The 24,295-nt window shown below is 28.3% G+C and overlaps 1 protein-coding gene across 2 annotated transcripts in view; it reads left to right on the forward strand.

Annotated features, from left to right (window-relative positions):
- Positions 1 to 92: 92 nt before the first annotated feature.
- The window catches only part of LOC107446928 (uncharacterized), a 61,830-nt gene continuing 37,627 nt past the window's right edge, over positions 93 to 24,295 (forward strand). The window contains exons 1-8 of one of the 2 annotated variants that reach the window (XM_087150278.1): positions 93 to 300; positions 6,783 to 6,833; positions 6,914 to 7,001; positions 10,499 to 10,569; positions 14,413 to 14,539; positions 20,360 to 20,436; positions 21,628 to 21,712; positions 23,279 to 23,355. In XM_087150278.1, coding sequence (XP_087006404.1) covers positions 6,790 to 6,833; positions 6,914 to 7,001; positions 10,499 to 10,569; positions 14,413 to 14,539; positions 20,360 to 20,436; positions 21,628 to 21,712; positions 23,279 to 23,355 — 569 coding nt within the window. In that variant the 5' untranslated portion in view covers positions 93 to 300; positions 6,783 to 6,789. The remainder of the gene's footprint in view (positions 301 to 6,782; positions 6,834 to 6,913; positions 7,002 to 10,498; positions 10,570 to 14,412; positions 14,540 to 20,359; positions 20,437 to 21,627; positions 21,713 to 23,278; positions 23,356 to 24,295) is intronic. The other variant, XM_087150277.1, reaches the window with a different exon arrangement.

Consider the following 24,295-nt stretch of genomic DNA (forward strand, 5'->3'; position numbering starts at 1 on the left):
TAATGTTTTGTAATTCTAATTCCTTAATAATTTAAAGGCTTATAAGCCATTTTTATATTGAGCAGAGAGATTCTTAATGCTGATTGGTCTGCAATGTAACCAATCATACACAATTGTTTTGATATATTTTTTCTCTGAAGTTTGAAAACTTTTATTGATTTGAAACGTGAAAATTGTTACATGGTTAATTTTATTCAAATTTTAGGATATGACATGTATCTTTGTGTTGATAGAAATTAAGAAGATATATCTATAATATATGTCTAAGTATTAATGTACGTCATTGTGAAAAAGAATACCGTAAGTCATTTTTGTTTATGCGTTACATATAATTCAGTGTTTTTCATTTTGGTTGGCTTCAATTATTTTGTGAATAAAATGAAATTATCAACTTGTTGATGCGTGTTATGAAAAGAAAATGTTGGTAATTTATAATAATTGCTTCGATAAGTATGTTTTATATATATAATAAAAGCTCCAAGACACAATTCTACACTGTAATCAAATGCATATTTTCTCTTCTCAAATTAAAATATTTAGTTTATTCTTTTCAAATTTTTTAGTTTTAGGCACTGATAACTATTTTTTTATGTTCAATGTATATGGTATTTTTTGCTTTAGCTACTGGTGAATGTGCTTACATTATTAGTATTAAGTAACAAAAACTATTTAAGTTGAAGTTTGTAGAGTGATATATAAAGAATAGATAGAAAGTGAAGAATAAGTTTTAAATTTCCATTTATTGTAATAGTTTTCAAATGAGATGTTTTTGGTTAGCTAAGTTACGTGCGAATCCTGACGACTTTTATTGGGGGACTTTTAGATCTACTTCTAAACAAAGTAGTCGTTGGGAATGTTTTTGTATCTTATTCTGTTGCAAGATAATCGTAAAGTCTTAACAATTTCTCAGCAGCGACCCACAAGAAACTAAAAAAAAAAAAAAAAATCATTAAAAGAGGAGACTAGCTCAAATGGTGTAATTGATAGCCACAACTGAGCAAACCTGTATGCGTTTTTTTCATCAATGTTTTTTTTTTTTACAATTCATTTGGCACATTTAGTTTCTATCCATTTGGCATGTCCACTTGCTTTATTTCTATTTAATATAATTGTTGATTGTAATTGGTGCGACAGGTAATGATATGGACATTTCCTTTAGTCATTACTCAAGCAAAGCCCAAATGAGGATAGATTGCACTCTGTGATACATGTGAATAAAAAGGTGATTTCACAGTATTTTGCACGTTGCATTTATACAGTTTGATTATTCATAATTAAATAAAAATTCATTTATGTGAATAGATTTTTGTGTTATGAAAGCAAGGGAAATTTCTTTTTATTTTTACAAATGTATATTTAAGTATAGTATTTAATATGAATTTAAACATATTTAAAGGAAAAATTTGGAAGTGTTGAGAACATGAAAAATATTGCTTTCCTGATGTCTTTCTACATTCACTGAAATTTATGAAATAAAAAAAATAATTTCTTATGGTAAGATTTTGGTATATATTTGTGTCAAGGAAATGAGAAGATTTTTGGAAAAATTATACTAATTCATATAATAACATGTATGCTTTGAGCATGACATTGCGTATATGACAAAATTTTTTCTTTGTATTCTGCTTACGGTAACCTTCTTAGATCAGGGATTTGTTTAGAAGAAATTTGGGTCTGTTAACGGACCCTTGACAAAATTTGTCATTTAATTGGACCCTTCACGAAGTTATTTATCTTTACAGTGTTTTCATCATAGAAAAAAAATGGGTGAGAATTTCTCACCCTTTCTCAAACACAGGGTGAGATTTCAAAAAGTTAAGTGAGATTTCTAAAAAAACACAAAATCTCTTGAAAAAAAAAACATTTCTTTAATTATAATACATTTTTAACGTCTTCTACTTTTTAAAGCATTGAATATTTTTGATGCATCATCATAGAAGATTTTGCCTTTACAAGGTATTTGTCCATCTTGCATAAGTGCATAAAAATTTTGAACGTCTTACATGAAGAAACCTTACCTACGGTAAACGCGTGGTTGCGGACAAATGTGTTCTGAAAGGGATTCCGTGGTTGTGTTCTGTTGTTCGAAAAGGTTCTGAACAATACTGGTAAATAGGGAAGCCAGATAATGGGGAAGAAAAGTGAAACGGATTTTATTCTAAATGGCGTAATTCTAAGCTTTTTCCAAAATGCGAGAAATTCGCGAATTTTGTAATTGATTTATAGAATGCGCGAATTTCTCGCGGTAATCATTTTTTAATGCGAGAAAAGAAAAAATATGCGAGATTCTCGCGTTCTCGCGCTGTAGTGAAAACACTGCTTTATTATTGTTTTGTTAATGGAAAAAAACTCTGCCCGGGGGGGTGGAAAAAAAGAAAGAATGTAAACGAACTAAGCTTTGTCTTCAGCGGACGCTTCTTCCTTTATTCGCCCGAAAAGAATATTCTGCGTTCAGCAGTATAGGCTGAATACCAAGTATTTGTGTGTTGCATCTCTAATTTAGTAGCAGCAATTGCTAATTATTTTTGAAAATTTAAATTTTTTAATTATAATTTTACAGTGTTGAGCATAATCTTGTATCTATTTACAATTTAAAAACTTGAAACAGTTTTTTTGCAATAACAGGATCCTATTTGCACAAATTCACAAAGGCAGGATACCCTGGTTGAAAGAATGTGACTTAACTTTTATTTTATATTCACAAATTACGAGTAATTTTTTCACAATTTTACAAAAACGAACCTTTCACAAAATGTCTGGACAGACCCCTGCAGATGGTCATATATCATAAGTACATTACTGATTTCTTTTAATAGGTAAAATATTGATTAAATTGTGATTGCTTAATCATTTTCTTTTCAATAGTTCAAATATTTATATGACTTAGATTTCATTATAAATTCAAATATTCTGAATTATTTTTAGCTTAGTTTCCAGGAGACAGATGCATGAGGAATTACATTACAATTTATTAATGTTATTATTTATCTTAAAAGCAAGTTCTGAATTGCGTGGCGAAAGGCATACGTACAAATCAACTAAAAGTGTATTGAATTTTTTTTTTTTTTTAAATATTAAAACTTGCTATCAGCTATGGGCCTGAAGTGGGGGTTTAAGTAAGGTGACCAGGGGCTCTCAAAGCTGTTGAGGAAAGGAAATGTCCACGAATTTCTCTGAAAACATATACTTTTTTTTTAATATGGAAAAGAACATCAAAACCTGAAATGTGCATGTTTTATAACAAGGTATCTTTGTCTTACAGCAAATATAATGACAATGAATATTAAAACACATTACTAATCTTAAAATAATTTAAGAAAAATTTAACACATTTTAAATTAACAAAATATTATATAATATTTCAAAAGTGCGTAGTAATGAAATAGAGTTTGATGAAGATAGTTCTGAACCTGATATTAGTTATCAATGGAAGAAAAAAAAATTCTGCATATAAAAGTTCATATTTTCCATTAATGAATGAGGTTGTAAAATTATTCAAAAATGCTCTATTCATTTGTTCTCATATCACGGTTTATAAATCTGGCCACCTTAGTTTAAGTGTTAGGTTTGTCTTGCTTGTGGAATATGTTTTAACCAGGCCACCAATATTATCAAACACTACTCTTATCTATTGGCCTTCTTCTCCAATTTTAGCTGTTCTTTAAGATTTTTATACTGAAGCTGATCTGGTAGCAGTTTAGAACACGGCAGAAAAAATGAAGAATTCCAAGGAAATTCATCAAAATTAGATATTTTAGGCGAAAAGAAACTTAAGTTCAACAGTGTCTTTGCTTACACACATTTTTATATTGCCAGTAAAAATCATTCAAGTTATCTTAAAAAAAAAATCTTTGACATCAACAAAGTATATAAAACAGCTCTCCAAGCTATGTTTTTGTTTATCAACAGCAACTATGCATGCTTATTAATTGCACCTTTCCCCTGAGCATTTCAAAGAATAACCTTTCCATTTATCATTAACGTTGAATTCTTCTTTGTCAGGGTAATTCATTATTATCAAAAAGTAAAAAAAGCTGAGATTTCATCCAAGTTATTGAGGAGCAACAAATAAAAAAAAAAAAAGGTGTCAATTGAATTTCACAATAATGTTTAATAGCAGTGAATAATACAATTATATTTAAATAAGTGATGCTTCACTCTAAAATTAATTACACAAAATTTTATTATGAAATTAACTCTATTGATATGGACCAAGCAAGATAATATTAAGTGCAAGGGTGCCGGCAGGGGAATGCAAGGGGTGCACTTGCACCCTCTGATTCTTTTTAAAGCAATTAAAGAGATACAGAAAAACACTTTTGTTATATAAATTTTTTTTATTAAAAATATTTTTATTCAAAAACAAATAATTAAGTAATTTTTGTTTTGGTACATAACAATTAAAAAATTTCTTAATCAAACAGGAATTGTAATACACTTGTTTGCTGTCCTTATCTGTTTATAACTTTTTCAATGAATTCTGAGTCATCTTCGATTCTTTTCTTATGCACACTGAATATGCACAAACTACTTAATCTCTCGTGAGACATTGTAGACCAATTCCATGTCTTCCGATTCCAAGCATGCACAAACACGTTAGTATACGAAACTACTGTTCGTAGTTATTTGTGTTTCAAAGTCAATAACTATGACAGCGACATCAATACAGTTTCTCGCTGCGAAATTTGCAAGTACAAAAAGCTCATTTTTTTTTCAAATATCTTGTTAACAACGAAGAAATGTATCTTGAAAAAAATTAACAGATGAAAGTATATGTAATAACAAAACAAAATGTACCTAATAACAGAATATTAAAAAAAATTTTTTTTTTGGGGGGGGGGTTAGTTTGTTAGAGGATTGCACCCCCTTTTATATTATTCTGCCGGCGCCCTTAATTAAGTGATTAATTTTACATAGGTTAAAAAATTTGGTTTATTCGTAGGAGTGCACAACCTGCAGCCCATGGGCCATATTTGGCCCGCGGATTGAACAGAATAAAAAAAAAATTTGAATTGCGCATTTGAGTCACTTTCTGATTGGGTCTATTTCCTCAGATTCTATCTTAAATCTACGTTGTTTTTCAACGGTTTGTGCTACAGAATTCTACATGGTTTTAAAAACTCAATATTGTTAATGCAATGTGCAAATTTTGAATTTTAGTAAACTCTTTCTCACTAGCTTTATTGTTGCCGATTTCATCATAAATTAAAGTGATGTTTAGATCATTTTTTTAGCGTTTAAAGCTAGCAATTTCTGCATGGCTTGGAGCATGGTTCTGGATGCTGCAAGTCCCACTGCTTTTATTACGATACAAGAACTCGTGAGTTATGAGTCACACAAATTATTTTCTTCGCAATTTGTAAATAATCATCATAATAAAAAGAATTAATTTTTGTATATGAAGAAATTTCATCATTTTTAAAAAGTAATCAAACCTTTGGTGAGGTAAAAAAATGGAATATTCTTGTTACATTATCTGTAATACAGTACAATATCCCGGGACTTCAACGAGTTCGATAATAGATCATCAAAGCTGATTCTTTTCAATAAGAAATAACATTTATACTTAATTCAGTATTGTTTAGTATTTAATCAACTTAAAAATATTCATTAGGTGGGTAAATAACTAAATAAACGGTAATCGGAAAAATACATCGAAAGTACATGGAGTAAAACATCATTTTTAAGCACCCTTCTTCTATAAGCTATGATGGAATTATTTCTTTTAAATTTATTTACAAAAAAAAAATTAGTAGGAGACATTGGAAGTACATTTGTAAACAAATAGGAAAAAAGCTCTTGTGACTGATGTCACAAATACAAACTATGTATGTAAAATTTTAAAACTTTTATTTTTGTTATTGTTACAAAATATTTAGAGAAATTCGCTAATTTATAGAGGATGTTATAATAAATTTTTTTTTTGTTAAGTTATCCTTTCTTTAATAGAATTGTCCAAAATATGTGAGAATTATTTTAATTATTATACCATAATATAATGAGTTGAAAAAAGGATCTCTTGTACTCTCTAGCAAAAATATTTTTCTATTAGAACTTTAACTGTATGGGTACTACTAAAACATTTTTTTATTATATCAGTCTAAATAAAAATTTAATTGATTGTAAAAAAAAATTTCTGCAACATTAAAAATTATGCTGAGATGGTTCTGAAAAAAAAAAAGGCTTTATCACATTTGAGTTCAGGATAACTACAGTCTTATCATCAATTATAAGTGAAGATATGCTAAAGTTTTCAAGCTATAACAAATTTAAAGGCGTAAATTGATTAGGTGCTTAATGCAGTGGTATCCCTAAGAATGAAAAAGGGTTGGGCAGGTTAGGTAAAATGTAGGGGTAGGTTAAAATTTATCAAAATGTGTAAGATTATATAATAATTACGTTTGACCCTCAATTTTTAAATGACCCTCTTATATTATTTGATGTGTATATTTCGCAGAGTGGTTCTCATTCATTATTAAAATAACAGGACAATTTCAGTGAATCATAAATAATTTATATTACAAATTTCTTTCATAAAAAGTAGATAAAAATTAATTGGTAAACAACTTGAAAGCTCTTTTTATATTTTAATCTGAAAATTATGAGAAAATAAATGTTTAATGGTAAAATTTTAAATCACTAAAAAATTCATTAATATACACTCCTCCACTTACAATTATTTATTATTATTTTCCATTTAAAAATCTTTGTATAGATATATTACATTTGCATGTTTTAAAAAAGTATATATTGTTTTAAATTTTTTAAAATTTATTATTTAGGATTAAGATGGTAAAATCAAAGATCCCATTACCAAGCAAAAGACCTGCTCAGTAAGTATTTCTTATTTGCATTGATTTAATGGTCATTTAAAAAGAGCATTAAAATATTAATTGAAAATTTTATATCGCAGGTCATCCATTCCTTTACCAACTAAATGTTTGGGAACGCAGTCTAAAAAGTTGCCACAGAATTCTAAAGAAGTTCTAGTCTCTAAAAAGGTATTGAATGCATGTTTAAAAGTTGGAAAATTTAAAAAAAAATTAAACCATTCATACTCAGCTGGCAATTTTTCCGTTTTAGTTGATTGATTTGTGTGAAAAATCAAGTGAAAGATTTACTAAAGGCATTTCGCTTTTTTTTCCCCGTTAAAAAAAATTTAAATACTCATTTAAAAGGATTTGATATTTCAAGAAAAAACTATCTTTACAAATTTTATAATAATATGTTTTCTAAAATATTACAATTAAATAAATGTGTAAGCAGTTGATAAAAAGTTTCTTTCTACTCATTGATTGAATTAAAATTAAAAATTGTTAGAAACTTTTAATAAGTATTGCAGTAATAAAATGTTTTCCTAAAAAAAAAAAAGAATACTTAAAAATTTCTTTAAGCTGCATTTTTGGAACCCTTCTTGAAAAAGGAAACAAAACATTAATGATATTAGATATTATAAAAAATATATTTTTGTACAAAATGTTTGTAAGCTGTTGATACATTAAAGTTTGTTCCCCAAAGCTTGTTAATATCTATCTATCTATATATATTCGGAGTGTTTAAGTAAGGGCCGTTTGAAAATAGAAACCAAACGAAAGAAAAATTTCAAACTCCAAATTTATTTTCAGATTTTACATACGTGTCTATTTTTAAACATAGTTACCAAGTTTGTTTATGCAGTTATCATACCTTATTGCTAGTAGATTTTGAATACCCTTTTCATTGAAAGTTGCCGTCTGCTCCGATAACCAAGTGGTTCTGTTTTCACATATTCGTCATCATTGTAGCAGCTACTGCCGAGAACTTTGAGATGGCAGAAGCGATGAAAATCGCTTGGCGTCTGAGCTCTAAGAGGGTAGTCTAAAACTTCTCAGCCAAAAGAGTCCAATGAAGTTCTGGGGCCCTATTACCAGCTTCACGGAATCTGATTCCGATCGAAATGAAGCTCTCGTGGCGTCATAAATCCGTGAATGTCAGTTAAGTCGTATTACGAGCTCTTGATTCCGCTCGGAACTAAATTCCGATGCGAAATTATTACGAATCCCATTCCGGCAGGTTTAAGAGTAAGCGAAATCTAGATTCCGATAAGAGTTTGTTTATTTCAGTGAACAAAATGGCGCTGTTTTCCGTCATACAGCCAGCTATTGGGGTATTCCAATATCCCGACAACAAAATTTAGAAGTTATTTTAGATTGGAAATTAGTTTTTTTTTAAATGGTGTTACTCATAAGCGAAATTCAGTAGTGGAAATGAATAATATCGGATTGTGGAAATTCATAACAAAGCTACATAAAAAAATATGTACAAAAAGCAATAGAATCTTAGCTAAAAGAAGGAATTACCAAAGTTAGCTATTAAAATTTCCTATATTGTTTGAAATATGCATGTGTGGGGATTTTACTAACGACTGTGTTATCCTTCAACTATCTTATGGTACTTTAAGATGGAGTTAACATGTCTTATATAGTAGTGATTTGGTATTTAATATTTATGGTGGTAATTACGCCAGATATGCCGGTAAGGCTTTCTTTATTTTAATCTGGATTGTTTTCTAGGTATTCCACAATCATTGTTTGCAGGCGAATATTAATTTTTGTACGTGAAGCCATTTGAAAATACTACGTTGTAATTTCATTCTACACTACTCTCTGTACTTCTAATAAACACAAACTTAGCTTTTAGAACACAAAATTGTTGAAAATGTATGAATTTTTAAGCTTTCAGTTCTAAGTTAATGCGATTTTAACTCACATAGAAGTAGAGAAGACAAACATATCGTTGCCAGATTAATAAATTAGAATTATAGTAATTTCCTAATTGGTCAAAGTTAGCTCCGCCTACAAACTTCAATTTCACAGGAATCGTGTGGAATGGAGATTTCGATTCCGGATTCCGATAAGCTCATGTTACGGCACAGTGGGTTTTACGAAATTGGCAATCCGATGAAAGCTAGTTTCCGATCGGAATCGTTTCCGAGAGGAATAAATTTCGACGAGTTGGTAATAGGGCCCCAGGTCTGAGCTGAGGTGTGAGACCTTGCATTGTCGTGGAGTAACAAAATTCCCTCTGTCTACATGCTGCGTCTTTTGTTTTGAATCGCTCTGGCTAGCTTTTGCAGGGTTTGGCTGTAGGCTACCAAATTTATGTAGACCGACAAAAGACCATGACTATCCCAAATCATGAACGCCACAATCTTCTGCTGGGACATAGTCTGTTTGGCTCTCTTACTGGAGAGTGTGTGTGTCTCCAAGCCCTGTAGCTTTGATTCTAGTGTAGCATGTGAATGCCATGTTTAGCCTCCTGTTACAATTCAACTCAATATGGCGGCACCTTCGTTACACTAATGTAAGTCAAAAAAACGTGGGCATAGTTTCTCAAATCTTAACTTTTCATAATCAATCTTATACAGCACTGACCTAGACACTTCAAGAAAGTCGTTTGAAAGAGTGCTTATGGTAAAGCATCTGTTCTCCAAAATTTTCTCTTCAATTGAAGCCACCATATTGAAAGTGATCACAGATAGGAGACTGGAGCAGAACTCAACATAAACGTTGTTGCGGCCAGCTTCGAAGTCTCTGACCCATTTAATCACTTTGCCTTTCGCTCATTGCAGTAGCTCCGTAAACGTCATGAATTTGCCAGTGATTGTCTGCAGCAGACAGTTTTCTTGCTGACAAAAAGCCTTTTATTGATTGTATCTCATACGGGGTGGGCGACGCGATAATCTTGAATGTTTTAAGGACGCAGAACAGACCGTACAGGTTATCTGCAGGGTTGCAACCGAGCACAGCTATTACCAAGGAATGTCGGGACCTGAGGCGGCTAGTGCTTGTTGCGGCGCGTGCTACCAGTCTTCACTTAAAAGACATGCCTTGTATGTATGTATGTATGTATATATATATATATATATATATAGAGAGAGAAAGAGCGTAATTGAATTAATTTTTTTAAAATTATCTAAAACTCAGAAATTTTAGTTAATTTAGCTCTAGAATTTTTTAGATTTTATTATTATTGCATTTATTATTTTACTGCTTATTATATTTTATTCTTTGAAATTTGCATAGAAAAATGTGTTTTTTTTTAATTTTTTTTATTTTTTAATCTAGCATTGGCTTCATGATAAAAGTTAGAATTTTTTAAAATACTTTATTGAATGATAATATGGTAATTGTAGCTAACTACATTTATTCTGAACATTCTCAAATTGAATCCTTACACTCAATTTCAGGACATAAGTTTACTTTTCTAACTTTAGAGCATACATTAAAATTCTATCAGTGTAGCTGTCAAATTTGCCAATTTTTTGTATGGACTAGAATTATTATTTTTTTATAGAGTAGCTTTTTACCCTAATGTCTTTGGTTGACAAAAAATTTTGTATTCATGTTTTTTTTTCCTGTAAAAACTATTTACATCTTTAGAAATTTATATTACTTTCATTTTATTCAATGTAAAGTTAGATGTAATTGTTAATTTAAAATCTTTCATATGTTTTTAGCCTGACTCTGTAAAACAAGTACAATCCATTTCTTCAAAAGTTAGAAAAGAAAAGGAAAATATTGTGCAAAGGTATCTTTTGCTTTGAAAATATTTAACTAACTAGCTAAATGTAAATAATATGTTTTTAATTTTCTGGAATGTTGTGTATTATAAATCTATAACTATTAGTTTTTGTGTTAATTTGTTATTAATATGCAAGGTTCGTAGTTGTCCTGATATTCCTGATTTTTATGTGTCTACAGAACATCCTATTTTCTATGAATTCAAATGTGGATTTTTAATAATTCATTTGTAGAATTGAAAGGTTTAGATTTTTAATCAAACATCTTTTTATTTTATTTAATAATCCTAATAAAAGTAATGAAATTTGATAGTTTTAATTTTGGACTGCCCACTAACTATGGTTATGTCCATGTCTTAGACAAATAGCCTTACTTGCAAAATTTGTCAAACATCTTATGAATAAAATAATGAAATCTTTTTCATTTTTAAATTTTTATGGGGATGATTTCAGAGGTGATGCGCTTATTTATTATTTTCAGCAAATGCAGTAACAAATCTTGTAGGATTGAGTTTTTGCAGTTTCACAATTTTCGCTTCGACTCATTCAACTGATACTACAAATAATAGTTTCCATTCAACTAAAATGGAATTGTATTACAGAATTATTTAAATGAGTGAAAGAATCGCCCATTAAATTATTTTTTTACAAGGGTGTTTAGTAGCATATTTACAGTGCCTTCATTTCAAGATTATTGAAACCCAATTTTAAAATTATTTGTTAAAGAAGTCTAGAACTATATTAAAAGTTTTGTTATCAGGGAATTGACCGTAATTGATATCAGTTATTATTTTTAATGTTATTTTTATTGTTATTTTAATTTTATTTATTTATTTTTTTAAAATTTTCCATGTCTTAAACTGTTAGTTGTTTAGTGTTTATTAATAAAATTGTGCTGAAACTTAATTGTGCTGTAACTTTAATCTTTCTTTTCTTAAGAAAGCAATCTTGAAATTAAGAGTAGTAGTTTAATTATTTTTTTGGGATAAAACTTGCTTTTCTTATACTTTTCTTACTTCTAGAAAAAGTTCAAAATTTTTTGGTTTGCTTTGTTTTTAAAAGTAGTCTGATATATGTCTACTGTTCTAATGTTATCAAATTTTGTTTTCTGAAAAATGTTGTCCCTATTTTTTCTTTGTCGCACTAGGAGGCCTGTAATATGCAAAAAAACAAAACATTTATGACTTTCTCTTGTTACTGCAAATCTTTTGGTGACCATTTTTATAACCAAAGTCTCAAATATGTCGATACATAATAATCATTTATAAATAAACAAACAATATAATTCAATAAAAATCTTTCATCTGAATTGAAGATTTCAATTAAATGATTCAAATTTGATATGTAAATTATACTTATATCATTATTTTGTATTCCTAAGATTATCGTAACTTACAAATCATCAAAATATTAATCTGGTTATATTTGCTAACTAACAAGTGCATGTGTAAAAAGAAATAAACATAAAAAAGTATTTTTCTCTCCTTCCTATTTTTAAAGCAATGTTTTATCTTTCTTCTATCTCCTACCCCAAAACAAATTTTATTAACATAGGTTAATTTATAATAATCCTATAAATAATTGCTGATGTTATGGGATACTGACACTGAATTAATAAATATCTTGAAAAGGGACAGAAGTACTTAATTTATCATTCAATTTTTTATGTAATGAAAAAACTGCTCTGAAAAATGTAAACTGGGGAAGAAATTTTTAATAATTTAATTCTGTAATTTTTTGCTTTAATAATTTTACTCAATGTATAAGTGTACAGGTTCGATCTGTCGAATAATTGTTTTGTGGATTATCCCATATATTCTCCAGGTGCATTATGTTGACCAGACATCTATTGCTTCCATATTTTTAAAATAGACTCATTATTCACCCTATGTAGAAATAATGAAAATGGCGCTGTTTTGAAAATAATACTCGTTTTTCAATCAATAGGAAAAACCAAGAAAATTAAAAAAAAAAAAAAATTGAAACTTATTTCTTTGGAAATTATGTTTCAGAGTTCCTCATTTTCCCCCCCCCCCCCGATTTTTCTTGAAATAATAATAATAAAAAAAAATCTTAATCTTTAATATTGACATTAAAATAATGTAAACATTTTGATATTTTGAAATTCAGAACCAAGTAGTTCAAAAGTTTAAAATTAAGAGTTTATAATTAAGTTTTGAAGACATAACAGGGGTCTGTCTAGGTTTTTCTGAGAGGTACCTATTTTGGGAAAATTTAGACATAATTTGTAAAAAATTAAAAATTATATTTAAAAATCAACACAAAAATAGGGTAAAAATATGGATTTACCATTTCTTAAGGGATACAAAAGTAAAATTTTAAGAAAGTATTTTGTGAAACTGCCGTTTTTCCTAAAGTTGAATTTATGAAGGTACCTCTAAACGGTATTAAATTCGACCTGGGCAGACACCTGCATACTAAACAATTATGTGATGTATAGTAGTATATAGTTTTATCATATTATTTCTAAAAACCGTACTTTTTTATGCATTAGGCAAGTAGTTGTGGGAGTAATTTAAAATGAAGCATAGAATGAGAAAAAGCATCTATGTATTTTTTAAAAGAATTTTTACATTCAAACTTTTAAAACGTCTTTGATGCATAGGTCATTAAGGCGTTGTATTAATAAGTTTAGTGTAGTTAATCTTAATCCCTTGAAAAATAAAATGATTATTACTAGTTACAATTAGTTTAAAAGCTACTCCTTGTAATGGTTAATTAAAATTTAATGATTAAATAAGTTATTCGTTGTAGCTCAGGGCACGAAATTTCGGTTTTAAATGTATTAACCGAACTGAAATTTTTGCTCACCAATATTTTCAAGAAAAATAGGAACAATTTTAAAACTGTTTACAAATGTAGTATAAAGGGTGTTATTGGTTACAAAATCTATAAAAAAAATATAGAAGAATTGACATATTTATTGCAAAAAAATACATCTTTTTTAAAATAAGGTTGCCATAAGGTTTCAATGATTCTAATGCATACCAGCCAAGTTTCCTGTTTCTTAATGCAGAGTCCTGTACTTTACGACTATCTCCTGTTTACCCGTATATTCTCAGTATTTGTTGAAGACATTTTTAAAAAAAACTTTGACGATAAAATATCCGCTAATGGCAAAAATAATTCTTATTCTTCAACAGATGGTGCTAATGCCAGTACTGCAGTATCTTGATAGTTTATAGTTTAAGTAAATATAAATAATGGTTTTAAAAAAATCTTCTTCAGACTAAGATCTATATATATATTTTTTACTTCACTAAATGTTAGTGCTTATATTATTTCCAATTTTGACTTATATGATTACACATGATGTATCAAAACTTTACTCGTAGCCCAAAAATTTCGCTAGTAAAATCTCTGTTATTTTATTTCTCCAATGTTGGCAGGCATGCTAATAATATCCATATATCATTAAAAGCTAGTGAAATGGGAAAATTATCAGAAATGTTTTCATATTCTTTACCCTTAATGTTTGCTAACACTTACCATTTGTCAGATTCAAAATATGTTTGAGGGTTTGAAATTTTAAGTAAATCATTCTAGGGAATTTTGTGCTCCACTGTCTTAAAGGTTTGCTGAAGTTGCATCCTGTTATTTTTCACAGATTTTGTCCATAATCGCTATTTTTTTGGGTGGGGGGTGGATGGTAGTTTGATTTGAAACACAACAAAACTTATTCGCCGGGTAGATATTCATTCGCTGCAGGCAAATAGAAATTGTAGGTTACAATTTTATTTTACTAAATCCAAATGTCTTATCATTTTTAAACAATCCTTTCAAATAAATTATAAAATAATTTTTAAATATTATTTAATATTTTTTTTCAGGTTGCCTTCTTCTAAGTCTTATGACTCTAAAAAAGTGTTAACGAAGGAGCCATCATTCAATGGTAAAAAAGTTGCTGTTGCGAAAAGCACATTAACTACAGAAAATAAGGTCATAAAACAGGCAAAGGTAATAATTTATCATTCATTAAATTTTTTTTGTGTGATCAAAGAAATGTATTGTTTTTTTTTTTAATCAATAATAACTTGGATATGAAACTAATAGATATAGGTAATTTGGGCAATAACTTGGAAGAAATGGTTTTGACAAAGTTTTACGTTGAATTTTTAAAACTACATATTGCAAACGGATGGTGCTATCATCAATGAAACATCATCATACAGAGACCAATATTGAACCTTCCTGTAGAATTCAGCTTAAAATCCCTGTGTTAAGACACTACAGAATGATGTTTTACATTTTTTTTTCTAACTTCCTTATCGAACATGAATCTCCACAGATTCACCAGACTATCAAGAAAGCAATAGATGTTTTCTGGAAGGATAAGGGTCAATGATTCCGTTTACCAGCAATAACTTGTCAAATACGCAAAAAATCATAGTGAGGATTCGAAAAATTATATGTTCGAAAAGTTATGTTGTGTCCCCATAATTCTCTGCTTGGAAAAAAATTTAACATGGAAGCATATTCGTTTCGGCAAAATTTAATCCAAACTTTATATAAAAAATTTCATCTTTAAGCTGAGGGAGAAAATTAGAATAATTCTGCGTATCTAATTATATTGCCTCATTTTTTAATCCAAGTATTTGATCATTTCTGATTAAAACCTTGACTTTTCTTGATTTGAAATTCTGTGTTTTGTATATCAATAACATATTATGAATGCAAATATTAATAGATGGTAAAGAGGCTGACAATTAATATTTTAAATTAGGACCAACTTTTTAGTAGAAGGAGACCCAGAAATATGGGCCTAAGGACTCGTAATTTCTCAAATCAAGTGGTTTCTATATGATTTTTTAAGATTCTAGCATTTCTAAAAAAATCCATGCGCAAGAACTGGAGCTAAGCAGGTGAGTTGCCACCCATAGCAGATAATTTTAAAACACCTTCACATCTTAGGGTTAAGTCAGAATATGTTACAGGCAGTAATGTTTTTATGTTCATTTGAAAGTTCCATCTTGGTATTTAAAGAAGCATTAAAATTTGAAGTATTATAAGTGTTTATGTTTTTATCTTTTCAATTTTATGTATGCAACCTTGTAAAAAGTATACTTTTTTGAAAAAATTCATAAATAAGTTTTTTTTATCATGCATTTGAAGATTGTTATACAAATTTTACGCCAGATTGCAGTCTATTTCTTTTGCGAAATTGGTTTTTCAATGTTAATTTTATGTTTTTTCCTCCATATTCTCCTGATATGCAGTTTAGTCACTCTCATATTTGGCATTACATTGGGATGCTTAGTCACACCTGCCACTGTACCATAAATAAATTAAACTTTTTTTTTTGTTTAATTTCTATCATAAGACACAATTTATAATTCTAAAATTTAATATGTTAAACTAAACGACCATCCCTAAAATGGCAAGGATATCCAAAAAAAGTAATCCAATAATCTTATCTATTCTAATCAATTTGCTATTTTAGAATATATAGGACTCATGAATTTATAAAGAAAGAAAAAAACATGATATAAATTTTCTATAGTAAAATCTTATAAGAGAGAAATGAGGTCATTTACTTATTTACTATTTTACAAGATTACATCATATTTTTTATAAAAAATATTATTATTTAAAAGAAATTGAATTTATCTCTTTATTTAAGTCGGTTAACAATTCATTAATCGCAAAATTTTTAAAATACGTTTTGTTGCGTTTAAAGTTAGTGAAGCACTTTAAATTGAAATATTAGTTCTGTTCGGGTACTTGGTGCCAGAGCTGTGTTTTCCCTGGAGATCTGTATTTTTATTTTAGTTTACAAGAGGCTTGATACATTGCAACAACATTGTCTCCTAGTTAAGTTACTGTAAAAAGATAAAAGAGGTATACCTATTTTGTGAAAATTTAGACATAATTTGTGAAAATTAAAAATTATATTAAAAAATGACGTAAAAATATGGTTTTATCGTTTCGTACGTGACTCAAAAATAAAATTTTAAGAAAAAGTATTTTGTGACACTACCTTTTTTCCTCAAGTTGAATTTGTGAAGGTACTGCTAAACAGTAGTAAATTTGGCTTGGACAGACCCCTGTCCTGAATACTCACTCACAAAAACAAATTTACTTCAACTATAAATCAAATGTATATTTTCTGTGGGAGCTGAGGACTATGTTATTTTTCAGATGTTACTTTTTGTAGTTAAAATTTCAAATTAAAATCTGAAGCTCATTAATATATAAATGTACATAAAGGTTGTCGAGTCTTAGCAAAGTTGCAGCTTTAGCTTATCTGGAAGCAGAGCTAGATCATCGAAAATTTTTCGGGATCCTGGTACTGAATTTTTTTTAAAGTATTGATCATATTTTCATTTTCTGTACAAAATATAAAATTTTCAGATTGTCTTAGTACAAAATGGTTCCAATTAAAAATTTAAAAAGTAATGACATTTTGAAATAACTATCTAAAGACTTATATAACTTTAAGTGAAGCCTTTGCATATATTTATATAAAAATATTTTTTAATTAGATTTATATATCTTATTTGAAATAATAATTTTTTAAATTGTCATTTTTATTATAATTGAATTTGTAATATTGAAATCAATTTTCTAAAGTTTTGAGTTTAAGTTGAAGTTTTTCAAAACTGTTGCATCACGTGTGTTACCCACTTGGTTGTAAGATCACCTTTGTATGTCTTACTTCTTGTATTTAGTGTGTAAAACTTTTTTTTCCAGTTTTGTTTCTTAAAAGTCCTTAAAGGTACTTTTTAGTTGTCATCATAAAAAGTGCTTCATTTTTTTTCGCTTTTCTGAAGTGAGATTTTTTTCTTGCCTTGTCTATTGTTGCCATGAAGTACGAAAAAATCAGGATTTTTTGTATTGATCTGTTTAAAGTTTTCACAATTCATTTAACCACAATCCATTTCAGTGTTACGTCTGTATTGTACCAATGGATCATCATTCTACATGTTACTCAAAAGTTTGTATGCACTTGCACTAAGCTAGATTCGGAGGGAAGGATTTTTGCACCACTCACACTTGCAACTTTGCTGCTAAAGATATCTCCCTCTTCTAAAATCAAACGAAAAATCTCAAACTTTTGATGATTATGGGAACCAACTAAACATTGCAAAATTTTTCTCCCAGTGCCCAAAGAAATTTTATTGTTTGTTAATTTCTATGAGGTGACATCATCTGTATATAAATAACCAAACTTTATAAATAATGTCTTACAAACCTGTTAATGTGGAATTGAAACAAAAAAACTTAAAACTAGATCATATTTTTCTAGATTATAACACTGATGACATTCCTGTGCTCCTATTTATACTTCTGGTTTAAATTTCCATTTTTACTTCAGGTATAAATAGAACCTCAGGAACCATCAGGAATAAAAGAAAATTTATATCGTAGCTTGACTTGGGTATCATACATTAATTATTTTCATATGGATCCTGAACAGTTAACAATCAAAAAGCTCTTTAAAAAAAACTCAATGGTTTTCAGAGGGGAGGAAGGTTAGGGGGGAAAAATCAATATTTTTTAAACGCAAAATTTTAAATAGTATAAATTGAAGGGCAATTTAACACTTAGTAAAGTAGTAAGAAAACTTATGTGGTTCAGATTTGTCATTTCAAAATAATAATTTTTATCATTTGATTTAATAATAATTGAAATTAAAAGATCAATAAGCTCATTTAGGGACCTCGTAATAATTTACATCTGACTGAAATGTTTAGATTCAGTACTTATTGTATCTTAATTAAAATTGAGAATTAATTTAACTAATTTAATTTTAAAAAATTTAATTAATTTGTTAAAGAAATGCACAACCAAATTACAAATTTTAATTAAAATTTAATTTGAGGATGTTGGATGAATTGAAAATTATCTCTTTCTGATGCGTTCAATTTGTTACAATTCAATGTTACACAATGTTTGGTGATAGTTTTTTTCGACAGTTATTTATTTATTTTTCAGCCCTTTCACAAAGTTTTTCAATTTCTAATACTTTTAATTTGATGTTATTATGACGTTCGTCTTTAAGTTTTCACTTTATAGCACGTTCGATTTGTGATAAATCCATCATAACTTCACATTGTTGGATGATAATTTTTTCATCTGTCATTCACCAGTTTTTCAGCTTTTCCTAACTCTGATATTTTTGCAGCTTGCGAATTTCGAATTTGAGTTTTGATGTGATTGATTCACTCAGGATTGAGAGCCTCTCATGAAATCACATTGGTTCTCATTGTTTTTTCCGAGTATCCAATGTGGAACAATTTTGTGCAATCATTGTTTTAAAGTGAAATTTTGTGAAACAGCCATTTTTTAGAATTTGAATATTGGGAAAAGGCTGCAAAACCCCTGTTATAATTTATTGATACAGTACAGAACCCGTTATCCGGAAATTGGAAAACCAATAATCCGGAACGAAATTCGATACATTTTCCCGCCATTTTTTTAATATAAAATTTTTTTCCTCATAAGATTTTAGGATTTTTCCTTCTTTTTTGAAAGATTACCTTACCATCATTTTGGAAATAATCATTAGTGTATTATTTAATCGTTTTTTTTCTTTTTAAGATTATTTCCAAATATATTCTTTTTTAAGTTGGGTTTAACAATAAAAAAAATGGCTTTTTGAAGTGATTCAGAAAGCCGGAAAAATCAGTTATCCGGAATAGCGATGGTCCCGATCGTTCCGGATAATCGGTTCCCTACTGTACTTAAATTTTCGCATTTATTAATATTATCAAATTTGGAAGAAACTCAGATAAATTAGCAGGGTGCGTAGCGTTTGTAAAAAGTACTTAAAGGTGCTTTTTTGGGGATTTCGTTTTTAAAAGCTTTTAAAGGTGCTTTTTTCAGCAGGCGTTTTTAAAAAGTGCTTTTTTTTTCACGAATAATTTTTTTTTACCCTTCAGTGATATCTGATGGATCCCATGCATTTCACAAAAAATGGGGTGTTTGCTACGTAATCATTCACGCGGACTTCATGTCGTACCCACGTTATGACTTGCGCATGCGCGCACACTTGAAACCGAAACCCGAGTGCTCCAATTCGGATAGAGAATATCAGATCCTTATGAAATGTTTTTCTTTTTAATTTATTTTAATTTTATTCTTGTTTATTTTATTTTACTTCTAACACTTTTTTGACGTAGGGGGTAAGGGTACTTTTGTTCTGAGTTCAGAGTCAAGTTGAATTCACTCGGTGATGTGGGAAAGTACTGATTGTTTCGATTTACGTCCGTTTCTTTTTGGGGTTTTTTTTAACGCTAAAACTGTTTATGAAAAGTTTTTGTTTTTCAATAATATCATTGATTGAATATGAATTTTTTGAGTGCTTGAAAATTTTTGTAAAGTGCTTGAAAAGTTTTTAAAAAGTGCTTATTTTTGCTTCAAAGATTTGGCTGCGCACCCTGATTAGGTTTATTTTTTATTTAATTTGCATTACATATTAGTATTATTAGCAAGTTTATTTTTATTAATAATACTGAATTAATGATTTGTTTATTAAGTAAATTATTTTTTGTAATTTTATCTCTTAAGTATTTTTAAATATGTTTAGAAAAACAGCATTTTCTTTTAATTTACATAATGACTTTCTTCAGAAATTTCATTCTTGTTCCTTAGTGAGTTTCGTTTATTCATGTTTAGGGTGTTTTGCTTGTTCATAAAAATAGAATTAATTTTGTGCCAGTCAACTTAAATTTGATATTTGATGCTGTTTTTTTACAGACTAAAACTTTTAACACTTCTAAATTTTGTATTATTCACTGAAGATTCTTTTTTTTATTATTTATTTATTTAATTTAGCCTGTTCCTGTTAGACCAACCAAAATATTAGTTTCCAAACCAAGACCTGTGACTAAGGATGAAAATCAGCCAAAAAGGTATCTACCCACTTATTTTGTTATTTAATTTTGTGAAAATAATATTGAAGTTTCACAGTTGCCTAATAACTTATCTTTAAGAGAATTATATTTATCAGAGTGGATACAGAATAGGGAAAACAACGAATGTTATAAATCTGGAGAAATTGGGAAAATGTGTAATAGTTTAATCAGTGAAAAAATTAGAGTGAGTGCTACTTATAAGTGTGTTTTTGTTTCTAAATACATTGTGCTTGTAATAATTTTTTTTAAAAATTATTTATTTTTTAATTAATAAATTTTTAAATGATGGTTTTGTTATATATTTTTGCGAATAAGAGTAAGGTATAAATGAAAAATTAATCATAGAACTTTGGCACTGGTTGCAAATACAAGGAAATTTGATGAAAACTGGTTTGGAAAAGTCAGGGTATTATTTTTCCATTTGTTAGTGGCCACCCTGTTTACAATGAAAGGGCTTGATTTATTATTTATTCTATTTTCAAGTTTTATATCACATTTTGTTTATTTAGTTTACAAATGAAGGTGCAATCTTTTTTCTCATTATAGTATGTTAATTAATGACAGTCATGCACTGCAATTTGATTGTCAATTTTAAGAAGAAAAAAAAGATGCTCTTTTAAATTCGTATTACCGAAAAATATTTTTATAATACTTATTCCATATATTGAACCTGTCAAATTCAAGACTTCAGGCAACAACAAAAAACGCTTGCTTTGTATAGTCTATTTTTTTAAAGTGCATTTTTTTTTTATTATAAAACTTTTTACAAGAAAGATTTCAGACTGAGTTGAAAATTGAAATCTAATCTTAACTGTCTAATGTTCATATTTCTTATGAAATACGAGTATTTTATTTCTTGGTTTAATGAACTGTAATTATGATTTTTATTCCTTTATGCTTTAAATCGTGTGTTGAAGTGTATGTGTCCAAATTTTATGCTATGGGACTAAAGAGATGTATATCAAATTCTTTATAAAAATAGTCAATAAAATTTATATATAGTTTTCTAAATCTAGGAATTGACTGTGCTTCCTATATGTTCATCCTTTACTCTCCAAAATTCTGATATTTTACTACGCAGCAATAATTACCCCTGCATTTATTTCATTGAAAGTTTTCCTAGTTTTCTATTTTACCACTTTGCTATTCAAAATTAACATTTTTGTTTAATTATTTCTTTATCTTTAGATTTTCTTCTTATACGTCTCAGAATGGCAAACTTGGTGTGCGTTCAATGAATGAGCAAAAAACTAAATCAGTCATTCAATCAAAGGTAAATATTTCATATTTTTACAATGCTTATTGATAATTTTACACAATATTATATTTTTTATTGAAGTATTAAAAGAATTAAATTTCATACATCAGCATCACCTAGTAAAGTGTTTTCTCTGGAAAGTTTCAAGCAATTGGAAAACACAATGTAAGGGGATCGAAGAAATAAAATAGCAGAATTATTTTACAAGGAATTATCTGATTAAACAAATTTTATGATTCTTTGTAAAAATATTTCGATTCCCCCGGAAAGACCTTGACATATGGCGTATTACTCAAAGAGTAAAATTAGCACTAAGGGGTTCTTCGAACCATTGAGATTGAGATCATTTGATCGAAAGTAGTTTAGGGTGTTTCTTTCTTCTTTATTTTTGTATTGTACACATTTAGTTGCTTGACAGACATCAAGACAATAATCTTAATCTCTCACTATCTTGTGAAGCATTAATGGAATCGATTTCAGCTGTAGCTATGATTTAATGTGTTAGATAGAAAATATCGGTAATTATTATTTTTTTTTTTGTATAATTGTTCTAAATTTTATTCTACATTTTGACAAGCATTGGGCATTTTGTCTTGTTGTTGATGTTTGTTTGATGATAGTTTTTTCGACAGTTATTTATTTTTTTCCCAGCCTTTTTTGCATGGTTTTTCAATTTTTGGTACTTTTAATTTGATATTATGACGTTCAAATTTAAATTATCACTTTATAACACGTTCGATTTGTGATAAATCCTTCATAACTCATTGGCATTATAACTTCACGTTGGAGGATAATTTTTTCGTCTGTCGTTCACCATTTTTTCAGCTCTTCCTAACTCTGATATTCTTACAATTTGCGAATTTCGAATTTGAGTTTTGATGTGATTGATTCGCTCAGGATTGAGAGGCTCTCATAAAATCACATTGTTTCCGATTGTTTTTTCTGATTTTTCCAACATGAAACAATTTTGTACAATCATTGTTATAAAGTAACATTTCGGGAAACAGCCGTTTTTTAAAATTTGAATTTGGTGAAAGGGCATTTTTTAGAATTTGAATATTGGAAAAAGGCTGCAAAACAACGCCAATTTTCATCTGGTTTCACCTCTGTTACAATTTATTGATACTTAAATTTTCACATTTATTATTACTATCAAATTTGGAAGAAACTCAGATAAATTAGGCTTATTTTTTATTATAATACTGAATTAATGATTTGTTTATAAAGTGAAATTATTTTTTTTATAATATTACCTCTTAAGTATTTTTAAATATGTTTAGAAAAATAGCATTTTATTTTAATTTATATAATGACTTTCTTTGGAAATGTCATTCTTGTTCCTTATGGTGTTTCGTTTATTCATGTTTAGGGTGTTTTGTTTATTTTTATGTTTTACACACTGTGCGATAAAAATTATGTATTCCATTATTATGCTTGTTCATGAAAATAGAGGTATTTTTGTGCCAGTCAACTTAAATTTTATATTTGATGCTGTTTTTACAGACTAAAACTTTTAACATTTTTAAATTTTGTATTACCCACTGAGGGTTCTCTTTTTTAAAATTTATTTATTTAATTTAGCCTGTTCCTGTTAGACCATCCAAAATATTAGTTTCCAAACCAAGACCTGTGAATAAGAACAAAAATCAGCCAGAAAGGTATCTACCAACTTATTTTGTTATTTATTTTTGACAAAATAATATTAAAATTTCACAGCTGCCTCATAATTTATCTTTAAGAGAATTGTATTTATTAGAGTGGCTACAGAATAGGGAAAACAAAGAATTTTATAAAATCTGGAGAAATTGGGAAAATGTGTGACAGTTTAGTCAATGAAAATGAATTAATTAGAACGAATGCTACCCATAAGTGTGGTTTTGCTTCTAAAAATATTGTGCTTGTAATAATTGTTTGAAAAATTGCTTTTTTTTTAATGATATTTTTGTTATATATTTTTGCAAATAAGAGTAAGGTGTAAATAGAAAATTTATTATAGAACTTTGGCATTGGTTGCAAATGCAGAGAAACTTAGTAAAAAGTGGTCTGAAAAAGTTAGGGTATTCTTTTTCCTTATGTTACTGGCCACCCTGTTTACAACTAAAAGATTTGATTTGTAATTTATGCTGTTTTCAAGTTTTATACCACACTTTGTTAATTTAGTTTACAAATGAGAATGTAATCTTTTTTCTCATGATAGTGTGTTAATTAATTGCAGTCATACACTGCAATTTGATTGTCTAAAAGTTTTTTAAAGAAAAAAAAAGAGACTGTTATTTAAAGTCATATTTCCGAAAAACAGTTTTATTATGCTTATTGCATATATTAAACCTGTCGAATTCAAGACTTAATTCTATAGTTTCAGGCAAGAACAAAAAAAGAAAAAGGCTTACTTTGTATAGTCTATTTTTTTAAAGTGCATTTTTTTTATTATAAACTTTTTACAAGAAAGATTTCAGACTGAGTTGAAAATTGAAATCTAATCTTAACTGTCTAATGTTCATATTTCTTATGAAATATGAGTATTTTATTTATTGGTTTAATGAACTGTAGTTATGATTTTTATTCCTTTGTACTTTCAATCGTGTGTGGAAATGTATG

This window comes from Parasteatoda tepidariorum, chromosome 8, assembly GCF_982258835.1.
Source record: "Parasteatoda tepidariorum strain Cologne lab strain chromosome 8, Ptep-v5.0, whole genome shotgun sequence".
NCBI lineage: Eukaryota > Metazoa > Arthropoda > Arachnida > Araneae > Theridiidae > Parasteatoda > Parasteatoda tepidariorum.